This window comes from Pholis gunnellus (assembly GCF_910591455.1).
Source record: "Pholis gunnellus genome assembly, chromosome: 18".
Taxonomy (NCBI): domain Eukaryota; kingdom Metazoa; phylum Chordata; class Actinopteri; order Perciformes; family Pholidae; genus Pholis; species Pholis gunnellus.
Genome location: NC_136545.1, coordinates 20,549,287 through 20,568,452, shown reverse-complemented (window position 1 = coordinate 20,568,452; position 19,166 = coordinate 20,549,287). Strand labels below are relative to the sequence as shown.

General features: G+C 42.5%; 2 protein-coding genes across 6 annotated transcripts in view; one reads left to right on the top strand and one right to left on the bottom strand.

Annotated features, from left to right (window-relative positions):
- Nucleotides 1-1,958: 1,958 nt before the first annotated feature.
- Nucleotides 1,959-8,560, top strand: tacr1b (tachykinin receptor 1b; the record flags this gene model as incomplete). Of its 3 annotated transcripts, XM_079178820.1 has the most annotated exons (7): nucleotides 1,959-2,368; nucleotides 4,494-4,669; nucleotides 5,520-5,714; nucleotides 6,879-7,029; nucleotides 7,232-7,428; nucleotides 7,524-7,620; nucleotides 8,272-8,560. In XM_079178820.1, exons 1-7 carry the CDS (start codon nucleotides 2,135-2,137, stop codon nucleotides 8,431-8,433), a joined length of 1,212 nt encoding a protein of 403 aa, XP_079034946.1. In that variant the 5' UTR covers nucleotides 1,959-2,134. The 3 variants fall into 3 exon arrangements, with proteins under 3 accessions (XP_079034946.1, XP_079034947.1, XP_079034948.1); XM_079178822.1 differs by lacking the exon at nucleotides 4,494-4,669 and having other exon boundaries at nucleotides 2,273-2,368; XM_079178821.1 differs by lacking the exons at nucleotides 7,524-7,620; nucleotides 8,272-8,560 and having other exon boundaries at nucleotides 7,232-7,432.
- A 5,775-nt stretch (nucleotides 8,561-14,335) lies between these two features.
- scarb1 (scavenger receptor class B, member 1) overlaps nucleotides 14,336-19,166 on the bottom strand; it is a 15,083-nt gene continuing 10,252 nt past the window's right edge. The window contains exons 10-15 of one of the 3 annotated variants that reach the window (XR_013767498.1): nucleotides 18,987-19,038; nucleotides 18,003-18,149; nucleotides 17,346-17,396; nucleotides 16,173-16,239; nucleotides 15,204-15,262; nucleotides 14,336-15,095 (exon numbers count right to left, since the gene is read on the bottom strand). Coding sequence is in view for 2 of the 3 variants with exons in the window: in XM_079179026.1 (XP_079035152.1) it covers nucleotides 16,174-16,239; nucleotides 17,346-17,396; nucleotides 18,003-18,149; nucleotides 18,987-19,038 (316 nt within the window). In the remaining variant the exon portion in view is untranslated. Of the gene's footprint in view, nucleotides 15,263-16,172; nucleotides 16,240-17,345; nucleotides 17,397-18,002; nucleotides 18,150-18,986; nucleotides 19,039-19,166 lie in introns of all 3 variants that reach the window. The other 2 variants (XM_079179026.1, XM_079179027.1) reach the window with 2 other exon arrangements.

Sequence of the window (19,166 nt, the reverse complement as noted above, 5' to 3'; positions counted from 1 at the left end):
GTGTCAGATGTTATTTTGTATAAAAGTGAAACGACTTTGTTCAATTTGACTCGAGTCGGATCGAACACAACAGTATCAACTTTAAATGTTTATATTATTATTTTTTCCAAAAATGTCTAAAAATGACCTTTTATACATGTAGCAGCAAAAATATTTTGTCCTTTATATTATAAAAAAATACTTTCTGTGATGCAGAACAGCATTCTGGGTAAAACACAGCGAAAGATTAACGATCCACGAGACTCTTCACACTTCTGGTGAGTGTTATGTGTCGCATGTTAGACGCGTCACACTCTGATGGGCTCAGAGGAAACTGCTGCGATACTTGTGTGCCAAGTTTCTCGCGTTACTTTTGTGTCACGTTACTTTGTGTCATGTTATTTTGTGTCACGTTATTTTGTGTCACGTTATTTTGTGTCACGTTACTTTGTGTCATGTTATTTTGTGTCACGTTATTTTGTGTCACGTTACTTTGTGTCACGTTACTTTTGTGTCACGTTACTTTGTGTCACGTTACTTTGTGTCACGTTACTTTTGTGTCACGTTACTTTGTGTCACGTTACTTTGTGTCACGTTACTTTCGTTCCAAGTTTCTTTGGTCCCTGTTACTGTCGGGCCGCGTTTGTCTCGTGCCTCGTTTATTTCGCCCCGCGTTACTTTCGTCCCGCGTGTGTGCCGCGTTACTTACGATACAAGTTTCTTTCGTCTCCCATTATTGTCAGGCCGTGTTTGTCTCCTCCCGCCTTACTTTCGGGCCGCGTTACTTTCGGGATGCGTTACGTCCCGCATTTGTCTCGTGCGGCGTTTCTTTTGTCCCCCGTTACTGTCGGCCGCGTTTCTCTCGTGCCACTTTACTGAAAGAAAAACATATAATGAACACATTCAAATACTTAAATGGCAAGTACTCCTTCACCCTCATTAAGAAGTCCAGAATATATGCAAACACAAATCAAACGTTACTTTGTGTCACGTTACTTTCGTTCCAAGTTTCTTTGGTCCCTGTTACTGTCGGGCCGCGTTTGTCTCGTGCCTCGTTTATTTCGCCCCGCGTTACTTTCGTCCCGCGTGTGTGCCGCGTTACTTACGATACAAGTTTCTTTCGTCTCCCATTATTGTCAGGCCGTGTTTGTCTCCTCCCGCCTTACTTTCGGGCCGCGTTACTTTCGGGATGCGTTACGTCCCGCATTTGTCTCGTGCGGCGTTTCTTTTGTCCCCCGTTACTGTCGGCCGCGTTTCTCTCGTGCCACTTTACTGAAAGAAAAACATATAATGAACACATTCAAATACTTAAATGGCAAGTACTCCTTCACCCTCATTAAGAAGTCCAGAATATATGCAAACACAAATCATTCCACAGACGCTGCTGGAGGAAAGTCTCCTCTTTTATGTGAATCTTTTCTTTTTGTTTTTCAACCTTTTGCTGTTTTGTAATCTGTGTTTTAATGTGATGAAATGTTTCCGCTGCCATCTTGGCCAGAACCATTTTATCCCTCAGATCCAAGATCAGTGGGATTATCCTGATAGATAAAGCTTAAAGAGAAAATAAATGGATTTAAACTTTAAAGTACATCATTCTAAACATTTTTAATTTCTTTAAATCATTATATCTGCTGACAACAACATTACAGTGTGTTATAAACCATCTATTTATTCATATACTGTCATTATAACTCATCACATCACATAAAACTATATCCTCAGATGGACTCAGAGGGATCTAATCCTGCTGAGTCCTGATACATTATTTAGTATTTCAGGGTCCTACAGAGTGATTTCCAATAACTGATATCTGCCAGACACGAGCAGCAAGAACCATCGAGTGTGTTTATAGGGAAGCGGTGAGTGAGGTGTGTGTGTGTGTGTGTGTGTGTGTGTGTGTGTGTGTGTGTGGGGGGGGGGGGGGGGGGGGGGGCTATAGAGCCTGAATAACGTCAATGATTTGCGCGCTGCGTCGTGGGTTTTTTGGTGCGTTTTGGAGCGCGCGGCTCCGCGGTGCGTAAAAACGGCTCCACCACAACATGTGGGAATTGCGCTTTTTACATTTGCACTGCTCCTTTTCCTCCGAGGCAGAAATCCATTCCAGTAACAGGACTCTGCTCTATTTTTAACACCCAACAAGCTGGTGTCCAGAAAGATGGACCCTCTCTACCCTCTCAACGCCACCGATGGTTTCAACGCCACGAACGGGACGAACGTCTCCGGTAACTCCAGCGACGGCTTCAACCAGTTCGTGCAGCCGGCGTGGCAGATCACACTCTGGGCCGTCGCGTACTGCAGCATCGTCGCGGTGTCTGTGGTTGGAAACATGGTGGTCATCTGGATTATTCTGGCGCATAAACGCATGAGGACCGTCACCAATTACTTTCTGGTGAGTGCTGCGTGCTGCCTGCTGTTTAATAAGAAGTCAAGTTCTACTCTTACCTTTGTGTTTTTCTTTGATAAGACAGCTCTTGTAACTGTTTGGGATGGTTTTTAATTTGTGTCTCCACTAAAATGGATTTTATTTAGAACGCTGATGAAAGCAAATGTGCTGAAATGAAAATGCTCCTGGAGCACAAATCAGGTGCGTCCATGAAGTCAATCCTTCATTAAATACATCTTCTCAATAAAAACTAACCCGTTTCTAGTGTTTGACTCTGGAGAGCATCATGAGGAGTTATCAGGAGGAGGGAAAACCCAAATGCCTGAAAAATAGCAGCAAGTGAAATGGGTTCAAAGTCCTGACTTAACTTACCTTATTCCAACATATTGCTCTATTAAAAAAATATATAAATAGTTTTATGATTATTTTCATAGTTAATCATTTGGTAAGAAATGTCCTAAAGCCTAAAAAGAGCTTTTCTTGTTGCTTGTTTTGTGAAACCAGAAGTCCCAAAATCCAAAAGATCTTAAATTTACGGTCACATAAGACACAGAAAAGCATAAAATCATCATATCTCTGAAGCTAATTTTGGCATTTTTGCGTGAAAATCTTTTGTTTGACTAATTGAATCAAATGTTTTCTTTATTACCTCACAATCCGGCTCAGAAGCCCAAAACCAGAACAACACGGACAGAAACACAGAATGTGTTTTTAGACTTATATATATATATATATAAAACCTTTTCTTTATCAAAGGATGCAAATTCAAACACTTCATGTGTTTTATTAAATCTCTTTCTTTACAGAACAGGCTCAAAGTGTTTAGTATGTATATATATATATATATATATATATATATATATATATACATATATATATATATATATATATATATATATATACATATATATATATATATACAGAGAGAGAGAGAGATATCAGCGGTAAACCATCTGTTTAGTATTGATCTTCTGCAGCGTGTCAGAACGTAGATATTATCCATACATGTGTTCCTCGGGCAGCTCTTCCTCTCAGGTTGTGTTCTGTCTCCAGTAACCAATCAGATGCTTTAGTTTGTATTTTGTTAGCAGGGAATCTGCAGGTGTTACAAAAAGGATTGAATTCTAGAATACTAGAAGATGTTAAAAACAACAACAAATCTACAAAGAGTCAGTCGACCCTCCCTCAGACCTCCTGATGGTGGCTGGTTCTCAGGAGGCCTGTCGGTCTGTATTTGAGGAGTTTCATTCAGCTCCATCCTCTGCAGCAGAGGAAGCTCGTCGTCTTATGATGGACTATTGATCATGTGGTTCATTTTCTGGTCCAGTTTGCATTAATTCAAGTACTTAAATCATGAGGAGTTGTTTTATATTCTGCTGATCTGTTCCTCCTCAACAACAGGCTCATAAACACACAGCCATTAGAAAGCCAGAGCTCCATATAATCAATGACCTCTGCATCAGCACCCAACAACAGACCTGCACATGAAGTCGGTCCTTGAAAGTTTCCGCCAAGAGATCAAGCTGTGACGAAATCTATCACCTGGAACTCGCTTTCTTTCTCCGAAACCGAGATGTGAAAACTGAACCGTGCGTCTCACGGGACGGACACAAACTCATGAACGGATTCCTGAACTGAGCTACCGGGCTCAGGCCCAGGGGCTCAAAGCATCAGGACCGCCCCAGAACCACGTCAAAGAGACAAGAGGACTACAAAGAGACACGAGATGACCACAAAGAAAGATAAGCAATAAGGAGACACGAGATGACCAATAAGAGGAGCAAAGCAATGAACACAAAGAGAGATGAAGAAAACAAACATTTGTCTCCCGTTGACTTCCGTTCATATTCCTCATGAAGGTCCGATGATGGGACACCGGACGAGGCGAGACTTCTCCTCTCTGCTTGGAACTACTGACCATCATGTGATCTGATAATAACTCGGTTTACCTTCAGATCTCTGTACTTTGACCGGTCTGAAACATGTGTTAGATGGTCTTAAAGTCGTTGTTTTAACTCCAACGTGTCTTTTGCATGAAGAAGTCATGCATCTAGTTTCTCTTCCACCAGTTAATGCAGAGTTTGTTTCCTGTTTGTGTGTTTTGAACAACTCTTCCTTCGCTCTCCTGCAGGTGAACCTGGCGTTAGCCGAGGCCGCCATGTCGGCGTTCAACACGGTGATCAACTTCACCTACGCCGTGCACAACGAGTGGTACTTTGGTTTGGTGTACTGCCGCTTCCACAACTTCTTCCCCATAGCGGCCATATTCGCCAGCATTTACTCCATGACGGCCATCGCTCTGGACAGGTGTGTGTGTGTGTGTGTGTGTGTGTGTGTTTATACTGTAACTAAACATCTTAAATCCTACAGAAGCCAGAACTCTTTCCACCACAGGACTGTGAACCCGGAGGCTGAACAGAGACGATCTCTGACTGTATGTCAACATCGAGCAGACGTTATTTAATATAAAGGCTGTTTCATAGTTTCTCACTGGCGTTGTTCTCTGAGAGTCTGCAGCCATTCTAGTAGTTCTGTGAGGCTGCACTTAACGCTAGCATGCTCACAGTAACAATGCTAACATGTATAATGTTCACCATCTTATTCTACTGTAATTGATGCATTTCGGGATTATTTCATGAATTGCCTCGATACCGGGCTGAAAAGGAATATTTGAAGTCTTCATATATTGATTTTCTACCTTCCAGGTTTCAGTTCATTCATGTCGTGGACATTTGCAGAAACTTGCTTGAGTAATTTTCAAATTTTCTAATTTTTCATTTCTTTTGTTACTTACTGCACATGATCTCAGATGGTGGTGGAGAGCGGTGACGATAGCGAACGTCTCGGGCGGTGCGTCTGATCAATGTTGTGAAAAAGATCAAGTTAATTATCACATTAAAACAATTGGACAATTGGCAGATCTAAATGTCCTTGAATGCAACAACTGGGGATGTTCAGAACTGTACAGAAACACAATGTTACGTGTAGAAACGAAGGCAGCGGACTGTTGATCCGCTGTTTAAAGCTGGTTTCAGGTCTCTGCTGACTTTAACAGCGCTGTGAAATGAGCAGAAACCGATGTCTGCCTGGAAGAGATTTAAAGGGAATTAAAGCTTTGTGTGTAATATGTAGTGTAACATAACATGTCCCATGTTAGATACATGGCGATCATCCACCCGCTGCAGCCGAGGCTGACCTCCACAGAGACCCGGGTGGTGATCACGGTGGTCTGGATGCTGGCTCTGCTGCTGGCGTTCCCTCAGTACTACTTCTCGTCCACCGCGCTGCTGCCGGGACGCACCGTCTGCTACATCGACTGGCCCGAATACACCGCGGTGGACTTCAAGAAGATGTGAGTACCTGAAAGGGGGGCGAAGCACAATATTAGGCCTCTGAAAACCTGAACTATTCAGTGATTTTTAAGCACTGACTGTACATAAGAAGTGCACGTAGTCGTCGTGACGTCACACGTTGGTTTATGGCCGTCGCCATGTTGTTTTTTGGCAGCCAATTAACAGAAAGTGACCATATCTGGACTGAGGAGGAGTGATGTATAGACGCCGTGTACGTCTCTGGTAGAGACCTGTCAATCACTGTGTAGCCCCGCCCCTAAAGCATCCCCTGCTTTATGGTCTGTTTGACTCTAAATGGACCATCATTCACTAAATGAACATCATGCTGTATTGAAGAAGACTTGAAACTAGAGATTGAGACCATAAACTCATGTTTACAATGTTTACTGAGGTAATAAATCAAGAGAGAAGTAGAGTCATTTTCTCATAGACTTCTATACAACCAGAGGAGTCGCCCCCTGGTGGACACTAGAGAGAATGCAGCTTTTAAAACACTTCCTCATCGGCTTCATTCGGCAGAACCGGAGTTTGCCGCCTGAACCGCCTCCGTACCGAACACACTCAAACATGACATTGATTTCTAATTTCTAATTCTCATTCAAGAAAGCAAAATCGTTTCTTTAAGGCTGCAATAAACACGCACATCCTTGGTTACTTGGTAAACTTGGGCTGCTAAGGAGTTCAATTATGTCAAATAAATATTTTTAAGCTGCTGGTATATTAAATATGATGATGAGAAGTACTCCATGCTTATTATATATATACATCCTGTGGCTGCTGCAGCCTGAGGTCCAGCGCAATAATCATTCTTTTGAGGGATTAATATAATATATGGAAATAAACAGACCCTGCAGCTGAAATGACTCCCGTCCAGGTGACGAATCCGTCCGTGAGGGTCGTCCTCAATTTCTTCAGGAAATAATCTGCGGCGCTAAAAGCGGGAAAAAAAGGTCATTTGATGAATTTATTCATGTAAATATATTGAAAAATTCTGACTTAATTCTTATTAAATTACAAATTTATTCCCATAATCGTACGACTAAATGAGAATAAATATTTGAAAGCAATAAATAATAATATTATTATATTCTCTGTGTCTTTGAGGAACGCAGTAACACAACACATTATCGATATATCTTCACCGACCTCCTCTCGTCTCCCAGATACTACGTGTGTGTGACGCTGCTGATCTACTTCCTGCCCCTCGGCATCATGGGATGCGCGTACACAATCGTGGGCGTCACCCTCTGGGCGAGCGAGATCCCCGGAGACTCCTCTCAACGCTACAAAGAACAGCTGATAGCCAAGCGCAAGGTGATGCCAGCACACACACACACACACACACACACACACACACACACACACACACACACACACACACACACACACACACACACACACACACACACACACACACACACACACACACACACACACACACACACACACTCATTTAGTTTAATGGTTTTTTAATCCGCACCATGAAAATGATGATTCTAAACTCTGTGTTTTTCAGGTGGTGAAGATGATGATCGTGGTCGTGTGCACGTTCGCCGTCTGCTGGCTTCCGTATCACGTCTACTTCCTGCTGCACCAGTTCTTCCCCGAGTTGTTCGAGCAGCGCTACATCCAGCAGGTGTACCTGGCCATCATGTGGCTGGCCATGAGCTCCACCATGTACAACCCCATCATCTACTACTGCCTCAACAGCAGGTAGGAGGTCCGGTTCCCCGTCTGCTCGTGTGGCGGGTAATCCGCGTTTTGTGTGTGTAATCCCTCTTTAATCCGCCTCGTTGTCCACTCGGCAGGTTCAGAGCAGGTTTCCAGCAGGTGTTTTGTTGCTGCGCTCCCACCGACGCCAAGGAGGAGCTGGAGCTCAAGTCACCGCGCTACCTGCAGACACAGGTGAGGGTAAAACACACACAGGTCCAGAGGGTTCTGCTGCAGACGGAGGATTGAAAGGTGCAGAATACTGAATTCAGGGCAAAGAAATACCGGAGCCACCGAGTCGGATTCTGGTGAAACCAGATGAACTCATGCAGGTTCACCAGAACCTCCTTCAGCTCAGACTCCAGCAGAGACCAGTCCACCGTGGACAGACCCAGATCCTCCAGCAGAGACCTGGTCCACCGTGGACAGACCCAGATCCTCCAGCAGAGACCTGGTCCACCGCGGACAGACCCAGATCTGGAGGGAGGAGGAGATCTCAGCTCCCGGCAGCAGTAGCAGCATCTCCTCCTCCTCCTCCTCCTCCTCCTCCTCCTCCTCCTCCAGGAGCAGAGCTTCTCCTCTCTAGGAGCCAACACCGACACCACGCTGCTGGAGACCCAGGACGTATTGCTGGACCCGCTGGAGGGAAGGGAGGCACGGGAGAACCAGAACCAGGACTGAGAGGGGCAGACTGTCAGACCTGCTGCAGTAACATGAGAGGTCTTCTGAAGGGGGTCTGGTGCTCAGAGACACGACCGTAACATTAAAGAAGAAGACGGGTAAAAGTATTGAATTCACGACTCTTCTTCCCATGAATGAATCCGTCTCTGACTTTTGTGTTTGCAGGGGAGCATCTACCGAGCCAGTCGGATGGAGACCGTCGTCTCCACCGCCGTCCACCCTGCAGAGCCTCCGTCCAGCCGCCCTCACAGCCGGCCTCGCCCGGAGGTCACGTCCAACGGCTCGGGCTCAGAGGCCAAGACCCCCGACGGCGGCCCCTCACAGTAGAGCAAACACTCATCAGGTGGCGTGGGAACAACAGGGCGGACGGAGCGGCGGCTCAGACCCGCCCGATCGGCTCTGCGCCGTTCTTGAAGAGGCCGTCGTGCCGGTCGAGTGCTTTACGTAGCCGGGATGTGTTGATCTAACCAGCGAGACGAGTGCATCAACACCACATGGAGGTCTGCAGCAGATGGTCAGCGGTGTGGGGGACCGTCCAGGAAGTGGAACCGGTGGTGGAGGCACCTGCTCTTCACTGGAGCATTTCCATGTTTATGTTACTTTCACACATTCTCACTCCCAACTCGAAGCGATGATGCGCTTCGTGCACGCGTCAATTTACACTCATCACACTGTTTTGTTTGTTCCTATTCCACAGGAAGCAGCATGTTTTAGTTTGGGTTAAAGGTCCAGAGGTGGTCTTCTTCTCCTTCTTCTTCCTCCTCCTCTATTAATCTTGACTATTAATCTGACCCCTCAGATGTATCTGGTGATCCTGTCAGTAAAGTCTTCTTCGTTGGTGTCTGCCGGTAGAATCGGTATAAACATCTCTGTGTCCGTTCCGTCGCTCATCATGTGAGCCGCTCTGACATTTGACCCCACGGCATTCTCGGGCTGGTTTTGGAAAGCGTGACCCTCCGCTTCGCTTGGCAACCGGGTCGCGCCAAGTTTGTGCCGCCGTGTGTGTGTGTGTGTGTGTGTGTCACACCTGTTGGCCAGGATTAGCCCGTTTGTTTTGACAATGAGTTGAGCAGAGTTCACTCAGCCAAATATAGAAGTTCTGCGCATACTATCGATGAAGCCCTGAGAGGAGAGAACAGGAAAACACGAGGCGCTTCACCGCCGCACGCCACCCGAAGCGTCCGTTTACGAGCCGCGGCGCGTCAACGGTGAGGAACGAGGCTATTTCAGCAGACAACAGCTGCAGCCACACGACACGGGTCTCTGCTCTGTGTATTGTTGATGTGAGCGCATGTGGAGCACGCATATCATCGTGTCATGATGACACGTTGTCTTTTACTTGTTCAGTGTTATTTACAGGAGGTGCACGAGGAACGATGAAAGTGCATTTCAGCAACACGGATGAGTCGTTCTCTGGGTGACTCAAACGCTTTAACGCTTTAATGGCGTCTTTAAATGGTTACGTGGGTATTTTTCAGAGCAGACTCTATTTTCTCATGTTTTTGTGACTCTAACGGGGACAACAGGTTTTTAAACCGGTCCGGTGCTGAAGGAGAACGCTGCAGACAGCAGCCGCTAAATGTGCTCTCTTCACATTTACGTCCACGAAAAGTGTTTGTTGTTGCCGCTAACAGGCTCAGAAGTGTCGGAACAACATGATGTAAAGAACCCCACAGAGAAGTAAGACGTCTCTCTTCATCTTCACCGCGATCCGACCGTCTGTTATCGTGTGTCTCGCTCACGGAGAAGTCTCGTTCATAAACATCGCGTCGTCTAAATCCTCTTATTATTGATTTATGAGACTTCTTCTCATTGAGCGAGACACTTAATTACAAACAGACCGGATCCAGCTGAAGGTAAAGGTTCTTTCCATGTTGTCGTCATACATTTACAATCTGAGCCCGTGAGCGGCAACAACAAACACTTTTCGTGGACGTAAATGACGCTGAGGAGTCGAACGGTTTCATCACAGCCCGTTTAGCGCTGTCTGCAGCGTCCTCCTCCAACACTGGACCCGTTTATTACTGTTCTCCATTCGTCTCATTGACACAAACACATGAAATATACCAAAGTCTGTTTTCATAGTGTTTGAGAACCACTGATAGCAATTCAATATTCAGTTATTTGATGTCCATTTGCTGTGTTATGACATGCTGTAGGTTACGATGTATTCTGTGTAAATTAGAACCATGTGGGCTGATGTTTGACTTTTTAAATGAACATCTGCTACAGACGACTACAGACGACTCATACGACTGATTGTTGATGTTAGATGGTTGATTGTTGACGTGGTCCTCACATCTCCATCCTGGTGAAGAAAGCTCATAAACGTATTGCTGTTACAGAGGAGCATAGAAAGCATCCTGACTGGAAGCATCAGAGAAATTGGTGACAAGGGGAGCCTGCGAAGAGCTCAAACAATATTATAACTCTAGACATCCTGCTGTCTGGAAATAGATCCAAAAGCATCAGCTGCTCTCCTCAAGTCATCACCCTCCTCATATCATTTATATGTTTGTGTGTTTTATTGTGGAGCAGAAAACACTAAAACAAATATGTACAATCAACTGTTTAAGAATGAGAGAGAAAAAATAAAAATGACGCAATTAAACTGCGTGTTTCCTGTTTTTCCTTTTCAAAATAAAACTAATGAGAGAATAGAGAAGAGATGTGTTTCCAGCAGTGACACTTCATATAGAAAATAAAGCTTCTCTCTCATGGTTTACATTTATAATAATCATCATTTTAAAACATGATTATATGAATGTAAAACCTTTTAATCAATGATGCAAAGATAAATAGTGAAGAAGTACAATATGTCCCTCAAACATGTATAGAGGAGAAATAGTATTATAGGGAAGTACAGTTAAATAGCATTAAATGGTTATAAGTACCTCAAAACTGTATTTAAATACACTGCCACCATATATAACAGTAAATGGAGAGATGTGGCTGCAGCTCCTTCGAACTATTTGAATATTTGTATAAATATGATTTGAGAGTATTATGGGACAAACATATATATATATATATATATATATATATATATATATATATATATATATATATATCTTCTCTGTGTCTCCACAGCTCCATCTAGCTCCTCAATCACAAACTGCAAACTGGTTTCTGTGAACAGCATCAGCGTGAACGATGAACCACAACCTGCACTTACCTCCCAAACCCATCTGGAGGGAATCCGTTCTGTGGGGACGAGCAGAGCCCCGGCTGTTGGTCTCTGGACTGTGTTGAGGAATGAAGACCCCCTGTGGGTTTCAGGATGAGGATGTAAAACTCCTCCAACAGCAGGCTGAGGTTCAATTCCTCCACGGATCTGAATTCTTACTTTGTTGATTTAAACGACAGGAAACGAGCCTCTTAAATCCCGTTTAACCCTTTGTGCTTCACTCTGAGTTAGAATCGGTCACATGTTAGCAGCTCACAACCATCAGCTGCACCAGTTATGTTCCTCTCAGCTGGGACAACAATGAGTTCATAACTCACATATAACTTTATATTATTTATATTTTCTTTAAAAGTTTGATCTTTGATTGATGTTATAATAACAGAGAAATGTGCTCACATATGATTTTACAGTTATATAAATGTACAATATGTTTACGCTTGAATAAACAATAATGTTTAACACGATGTTAGGAGTCTTTACGTTCACACAGCGGGGGGGACCTGAGATTGATGGACTGTGTTGAGGAATGAAGACCCCTGTGGGTTTCAGGATGAGGACGTAAAACTCCTCCGAACAGAAAGTTATGTGCGTGATGTTTGAGCAGAGGCTGAGGTTCAATTCCTCCACGGATCTGAATTCTTACTTTGTTGATTTAAACGACAGGAAACGAGCCTCTTGAATACGTTTTAACCCTTTGTGCTTCACTGGGGACATTTCTCACCATTTTAAGTTTCCAATGATGAGCCTTTGTTCATGAATCAACCTCCGCTCCTAAAATAAATCTACAGTAAAGTGATGAAAGTAGATCAAATACAGACACTCAGACCAAAGACAAAGCGTTTCCATCCAGAGCTCTGGCTTCACATTTGTTCACTAGATTGAGTCATTTTCTGGTACTAACTACTAAAACTGCACAACATATAAAAACAGATCAAAATCAGTGTAGTAGCTCATCATCGACATATTCCAGAAAAAAGCAGTTAGTATACAAAATAGGATTCTACTTTTGTCTTAATAAAATGTATAATTAAGAATGAAATGATATAACGGGCGTATTACAGTCCTGTAACAGACATTTAATTCATTGATTTCTGTCAGTGAAATAACACAAACGTGTATAAAGCAGCCGTGCCTTTTCAAATGTGTGAGCAAATATCAACTACTATATGTATGTATGTGTATATATATATATATACTGTATATATTATAACATATAACAAGACGCCAACAGGGAAGACTTGTACCAGACTTTGACTTCTAGCGTCTGAGAAGATAACGGGCGATAAAGAGGTCACGTTGCTCAACCTGTGCGCTGCTACACAACACGTTAAACAGATAATAAATAATATGATGGAAACCTGAGAGAATAAAGGCAGCTTTGGTTCCTCTTTACGTCTCCTGCTGGTGTTTAAGTGCTCGCAGCTTGTTTTCGTTCTACAGGCCGGAGCTCAAAGCGTCCACAGCGTGATGTCATCTGTACATCGAGTTCAGACCTCATGCACACAAATTACACAAAGTGACTTAATCAGGAACATGCTGCTGAAGGACGGTGAAACACAGAGCGAGTGAACAACTGTAACAACATCCACAGTGAACTACACAGTGTAGCTGCACAATCATGTAGAAGTACTCAGATCCTTTACTGCAGTAAAAGTACTAATACTACACCGTGGAAGTACTCCCCTGCAAGTAGAAGTCATGCATTCAAAAGCTTGCTCTTTTTTCAAACATCTTCCATCTTCCGCTCCTGCGTCAGGACGGTGCTGAGAGAAATACTGCGACACCATCAGTCTGACGAAGGAGTCAGAGAAGCAGCTGGTCTTGACTGGGCCCCCTTCCTGCAAGCACGACTGGGTCTGAAGCAGACTAAAGGCCGATCCACATAGGAGGTCTCTTTAGAAGAGTCCCCCCCACGTTTCTACTCAAAATGACTCTAAATGAACATCATGCTGTATTGAAGAAGACTTGAAACTAGAGATTGAGACCATAAACTCATGTTTACAATGTTTACTGAGGTAATAAATCAAGAGAGAAGTAGAGTCATTTTCTCATAGACTTCTATACAACCAGAGGAGTCGCCCCCTGGTGGACACTAGAGAGAATGCAGCTTTAACACATGAAGCATCAGGATTAAACTGAGACAGATAAAAGTTCCTCACTGTCACTTTAAGTAACCTACACTAGTCAGGGAGGGGTTATTATTTATGGCTTCAACAAGCAGCTGTAAAGTAACCCAAAAGGTGTTTGGTCTTATCCGACTCGATAGCATCGTGCGTTCTGCTGACTGTGCAGGTTTCTACAGTAATCTGAGTTCATATTTCGATACAGAGACGGCTTCATAACAAGCCTCTGTGGTAATAACCTCATCGACCCCACAAACAGTGAAATAACGCTGACTAGACACAAACATGATGAACCCATTGATTTCTGTTTTGACCCAACGGAGTCTCAGTCAGCTGAACATTTTATATATATGAACAGATAAACAAGAGTAATAAGATGACGTGTAGAAGAAGTAATACTGACACCAGTGCCTAATACATAAAACAGAAGTAAGATATTGAGTGTAATATTTTGTAATATTTTTATATTTCACATTATATTGAATAAAACTTTAGATTCCCCAGAAAGTAAATTTAGCAGAATTTCTTTCGGTTTGCATAAAACGTCATTTAGACCGATGTGTTAATAAAGTTTACTATGATTGAAGAGTGAAACGCTTCGTAGAACTGTAGTTGATGAGAATTCTCACTTTTCTCTTTGCAGACATCGTTAAAGTGATATTATCATATTTTCTACAGTCGGTTTAAAACTAAAGGACAAAACACAAGATATGCGTTTTGATTCTTAAACGTCTCCATCTGATCTCTGGGGTCAAAGGTCAGGAGAAAAAAACAAAGGTTTCAGGAGGAGCATTTTATGAGAGCGGGTTTATTTATGACGAACCAAACGTCCATCGAGCTACGAGACTCTTGACCTCCACCGTCTGCACCATCTCATCTAAAACCACCTCAGAGAAGAACCAGATCACACGTTCACTGATAGGATTTAAAACATTTATTACCTCCATGTTTCTCTTCAGTCATTCACTTTTTTCCATAATAAAAGGAGGCATTTAGACGCCAAACGTCATCATTCATCTCCACTTCAAGAAATACATTCACACCTTTACAGAAGGAGAGTTTGATTCTCCTGAGCGCACATGAAACACGAGGACCTGGAGGTCAGAGAGACGAGTCTCCTCCTCCATCAAAGGCACGTCGGTGGTAAAGTTCAGGAGTTCCCTTGTTGTTGATGCAGAAACACGTCTTTTTAAATCACAGTACGAATAACCACAGCAGTAAAGACCAGAGACTAGACAAGAGCAGAGCAACATGAGCACGCTGGAAGTTTGAGTTGTTTTTGGTTCTTTGTACAAAAAAAGTAAAAATAAAAGTGGTGAAGAGCGACAGATCGTCTTCAAGAAGTCGTGGTTACACTCGTCTGTACGCTGCAGCATCAGCCAGACCACACGGCGAAGTGGACCGGATCACAGTGAGTTCAGATCTCAGTGAGGTTTGGACACGATTTGGACAAAAGTTGCATTAAAAAAAAAAAGACAAGTGTAACCTCGGCAACAGATAAAACGGCCTCAATCAGACGACGTGAACGAGTCCTCGAGTTTAAACAACTTTACAGAATAAAAACATGTCGTCTCTTCACTCAATGAAACACGTGCATCAGTGTTTCAGTTCAAGATACCGGAATAACGTCAGTGTGTGTGTGTGTGTGTGTGTGTGTGTGTGTGTGTGTGTGTGTGTGTGTGTGTGTGTGTGTGTGTGTGTGTGTGTGTGTGTGTGTGTGTGTGTGTGTGTGTGTGTGTGTGTGTGTGTGTGTGTGTGTGTGTGTGTGTGTGTGTGTGTGTGTGTGTCTCTCCTCTCGGTTGAAGAGCTCTCGTCTCCGTCTGATGCGTCGTCGTCACGTTTACTTCTGTGTTGAGGATCAGAGGAGACGGAGCGTTAGGACGATGAAAGACAAACAGCTGAACGCTCAGATTAATAGAAACTCTGTCGCAAAGCAAACAGACTCAGCGCTCGTGTGCTTTCTGCACACATTTAAATCAGGAGATGAGCTGATATTTGGCCTCTTCTCTCCTGCATAGAGACCCTTTGATCCAGCAGAGGGGCGTTCACTGACCGCTGGTACATCACAGAACTAAACGGTCAAATCTCTACAGAATATCTTTGAGACGAGGAAGATAACGGCTGCAAACGAGTCAATTCAAGAGGAAACTCGAGCCTCAAATAAAGAAACTGTTGAAACTGTTGATCACATGATCAAAGATCAGACGAGAGGCCGTCACAGGAAACCATTCAGTTCATATTCTGACCCGTCGTAGAAGAGAACTCTGATCCTGCATTGAATTATAATATATAATAGTATTACTGTTGTACTAGAATATAATATATACAACTGCTGTGAGTGAACCGCAGTAAACTAAAGGTTTTAAGGTTTCACAACTATTTAAATATGCAAAACTTAAGATGTGAATCATTCAGTCGTTGAACTTCACTCCACAAATCACGAACAATAGTCATAAACAGCATTTAAATCAAAGTGAAGAACTTCAAAATGTGACGAGAAACAAGAGAAATAAAAGAATAAAAGCTGCTTTTCATGAAAACATCGTTTTTCACATTTTGTCCCGTCGGCAACAAAAGTGAGGAGAAGTTATTAAAATACCTTAATCTGTAAATCACATTCTGTCTTTGCCTCCTCAGCTTTAACACAACGGGACCAAATGAGTACATTAATACATATACTGTGTATGTATATATATATATATATATATATATATATATATATATACACACACACATCTGTACATGTGTGAACCCACCTTAGTTATTTATATACTTCTTTGTTTCAGGGCCGTGAGCGCCTTTTACTCGCTCTTCATCGGAGACCTGAAAGAAGACCACAACGTCATAATATTATTATTATTATTATTATTATTATTATTATTATTATTATTATTATTATTATTATTATTATTATTATTATTATTATTATTATAACAATAACAGGAAGTGTCTGCTGGTCTGACTGGAGGTGAAAAGCAGCAGCAATAAGTTAGATTTCAGATTGTGGACATTAGGATTCATGCATCGATGACATCATGCTGTGATTGGTTACTTCAGTGTCTGTTGATCAGAATCAAACTATTTCATCTGTAAGCAGCTGTTTTAATGGAGCGATTATCATGCAGCAAAGGTAACGAGAGAGAAAGAAGTGAATTCTCTCTTTACTAATTCTGAAACACAAGAGCTGGACCGGCTGTAATCAGCCATGACATCATCCATGACATCATCCATGACATCATCCATGACATCATCCATGACATCATCCCGGCGGGAAAGATGTTCAAACATAAAAACGCTTTAAGGAATGTGACGTCCAGACGTCCTCTCGTTGAGCGGGAGGCGTTTCTAACGAGCCGTCCACATGGAACCCTGAATGAGTCGATGGTTTCCTTGTTTTAAACGGACATAACGGACATATTCATAAAGCTCTGATGTCCAAGCAGCTGAGCAGAAATATACATTTAGTTCAATATCATAAAAAAATTTAAAAAATCACATTTAAAAAAGCCGAATCTGCTGAACTCTGATGTGAGTTTTGTAAAATAAAAAGACTTGAACATTAAAATAGAATAATAGAAACTAGAGAGGACGTTAACGTCATTAACGTTTCACTAAATGAATATGAATTAATATTAATGTTTAATTAGTGTTTTTAACTCCAGCTTTCACAGTTAAAACTGAAAAAGCTGTTTGGGGCTAAAAATCAATAAATACCATTTTAAAAACTTAAATTTAATCAATAAAAAATGTATAATAAATTAAATTCCAGCATTGTTGGAAGCAATTACAAATGATTCATCGTAAAGAAAAACAAATGAAAAATCAAGTGAAATGACACTGATTACTGCAGCTAGAAATCAAGTGATTTGATGAGTCATTAGAGCGTAAATGATGAGGTCAGAGGTCAGAGGTCAGGGTGGTTTACTAACTGCAGGGTTGTCTTCTCCCTTGGAAGTTATCGTCACATTTGAACGAGACCTCTGCAAACAGAAAGCAGCAGAAGACACTTTTAATCAAAGCTAACCGTTTAGCTCTTAGCTAACCGCTACAGACCATGAAAACACTGGAGTACTCACCGAGTCACAGTATTTATACAACATCAAGTGTGACTGAAGAGACGCGGGACATGCTGACAGCTTTATTAATAATGGGCTTAACCAGGGCGTAGCTTAGCTTAGCACAAAGACTGGGAACAGAGGGAAACAGCTAGCCAAAGCTAACAAAATCCACCAACCGACACTTCTAAAGATCACGTTCTGCCTCGTCTGTCTAATGCTAAGCTAACAGACACGAGGAGGAGGATTGTGTGACTTTGAACTGTTAAGTTGGTGTTTCTGTCGATGAGTCTGGTGGAGAAGAACGTCTTCGTACAAACTTCAGTCTCTCCTTCTTTTAGTGGGACAACATGTGTCACCGTGTGACATGCAGGTATCACACACACACACACACACACACACACACACACACACACACACACACACACACACACACACACACACACACACACACACACACACACACACACACACACACACACACACACACACACACACACACACACACACACACACACACACACACTTTACCTTGACTTTGTGGTGCACCAGGGAGGCGATGAGGATGGTGGCCAGGCCGAGGGCGATGAAGCTGTACTGCATGTAGTCCATCACGGCCGGGAGAACCACCAGGTTGGTGTGGAACGTGGTGAGGATCGGTCCGTCTATGTAGCCGCTCTGCACACAAACACACACACGTTGTGTTACAGGATCAGAGGAAAGCTTCTCCAGCAGAGCTGTTTATGAGACACACAGAGAGAGAAGTCTCCGGATCTCAACAGCACATTTAAATATACATTTAAATATACATTTAAATATACAGTAATACAGTAATACACAGCAGGATGTAACCAAGTACATTCACCAAAGTACAATTTTGATGTACTTGTACTTTAACTAAGTGCATTTTCTCCTCTACTACACAAATGACTCCACTACATTCATTTGACAGCTTTAAATACTTTACTTATTAATGCATCAATAATTATAACATATTTAAAACACATTATTTTGAAAGGGTCTATCTTTGCACAGCGAGGACTTTTTCTTTTGGTACTTTCAGTACGTTTTCATGAGAATACGAACAACGTAACAAAGTATTTATTTATCAAATAGAAGTAAACGATGTGAAGACATTCTGAGCTTTAGATGAATATCGGAGGTTCGAGTCTCTTCAGGGTCGAAACAGAACAGAAACAGAAAACTGAAGTTTACAAAGATGATTTGACGTCAAACTGACTGTTTTAAAGATAATTAGTTCAGGTTTGATCATTTTATTTTACAAATGTAGCAAAGATTAAAGTCCAGTGATGAACAGCGTGCTGCTCGAGGTTTATACTCAGACACACGTTTATCTGAGTCACAGCATTCTGTCTTTTTACAAATGTTGAGGAAACTGAAGCAAATACTGTGAAGTAGTGCAAGAAAGAAAAAGACACAAAATGATCTGAGAAACCATTAAACGATGATCATTGGACAGGAAGAACGTCTTCCTCCTGTAAAGACACAACGTACCTCCTCAAACCAGATCATCGGCATCACCACCTCAGCGATCTTGCCAGTTTCTCTACAAGGACAAAGAAATAAAAACTCTCAATGTCAGCGGTGAAGAAAAGCAGGAAGCAGCCTCCAGCCTTTTGATATCAAACGATGAATAAACACAATACGTGAGGAGTGTTTGACGGAGCTCCGGGG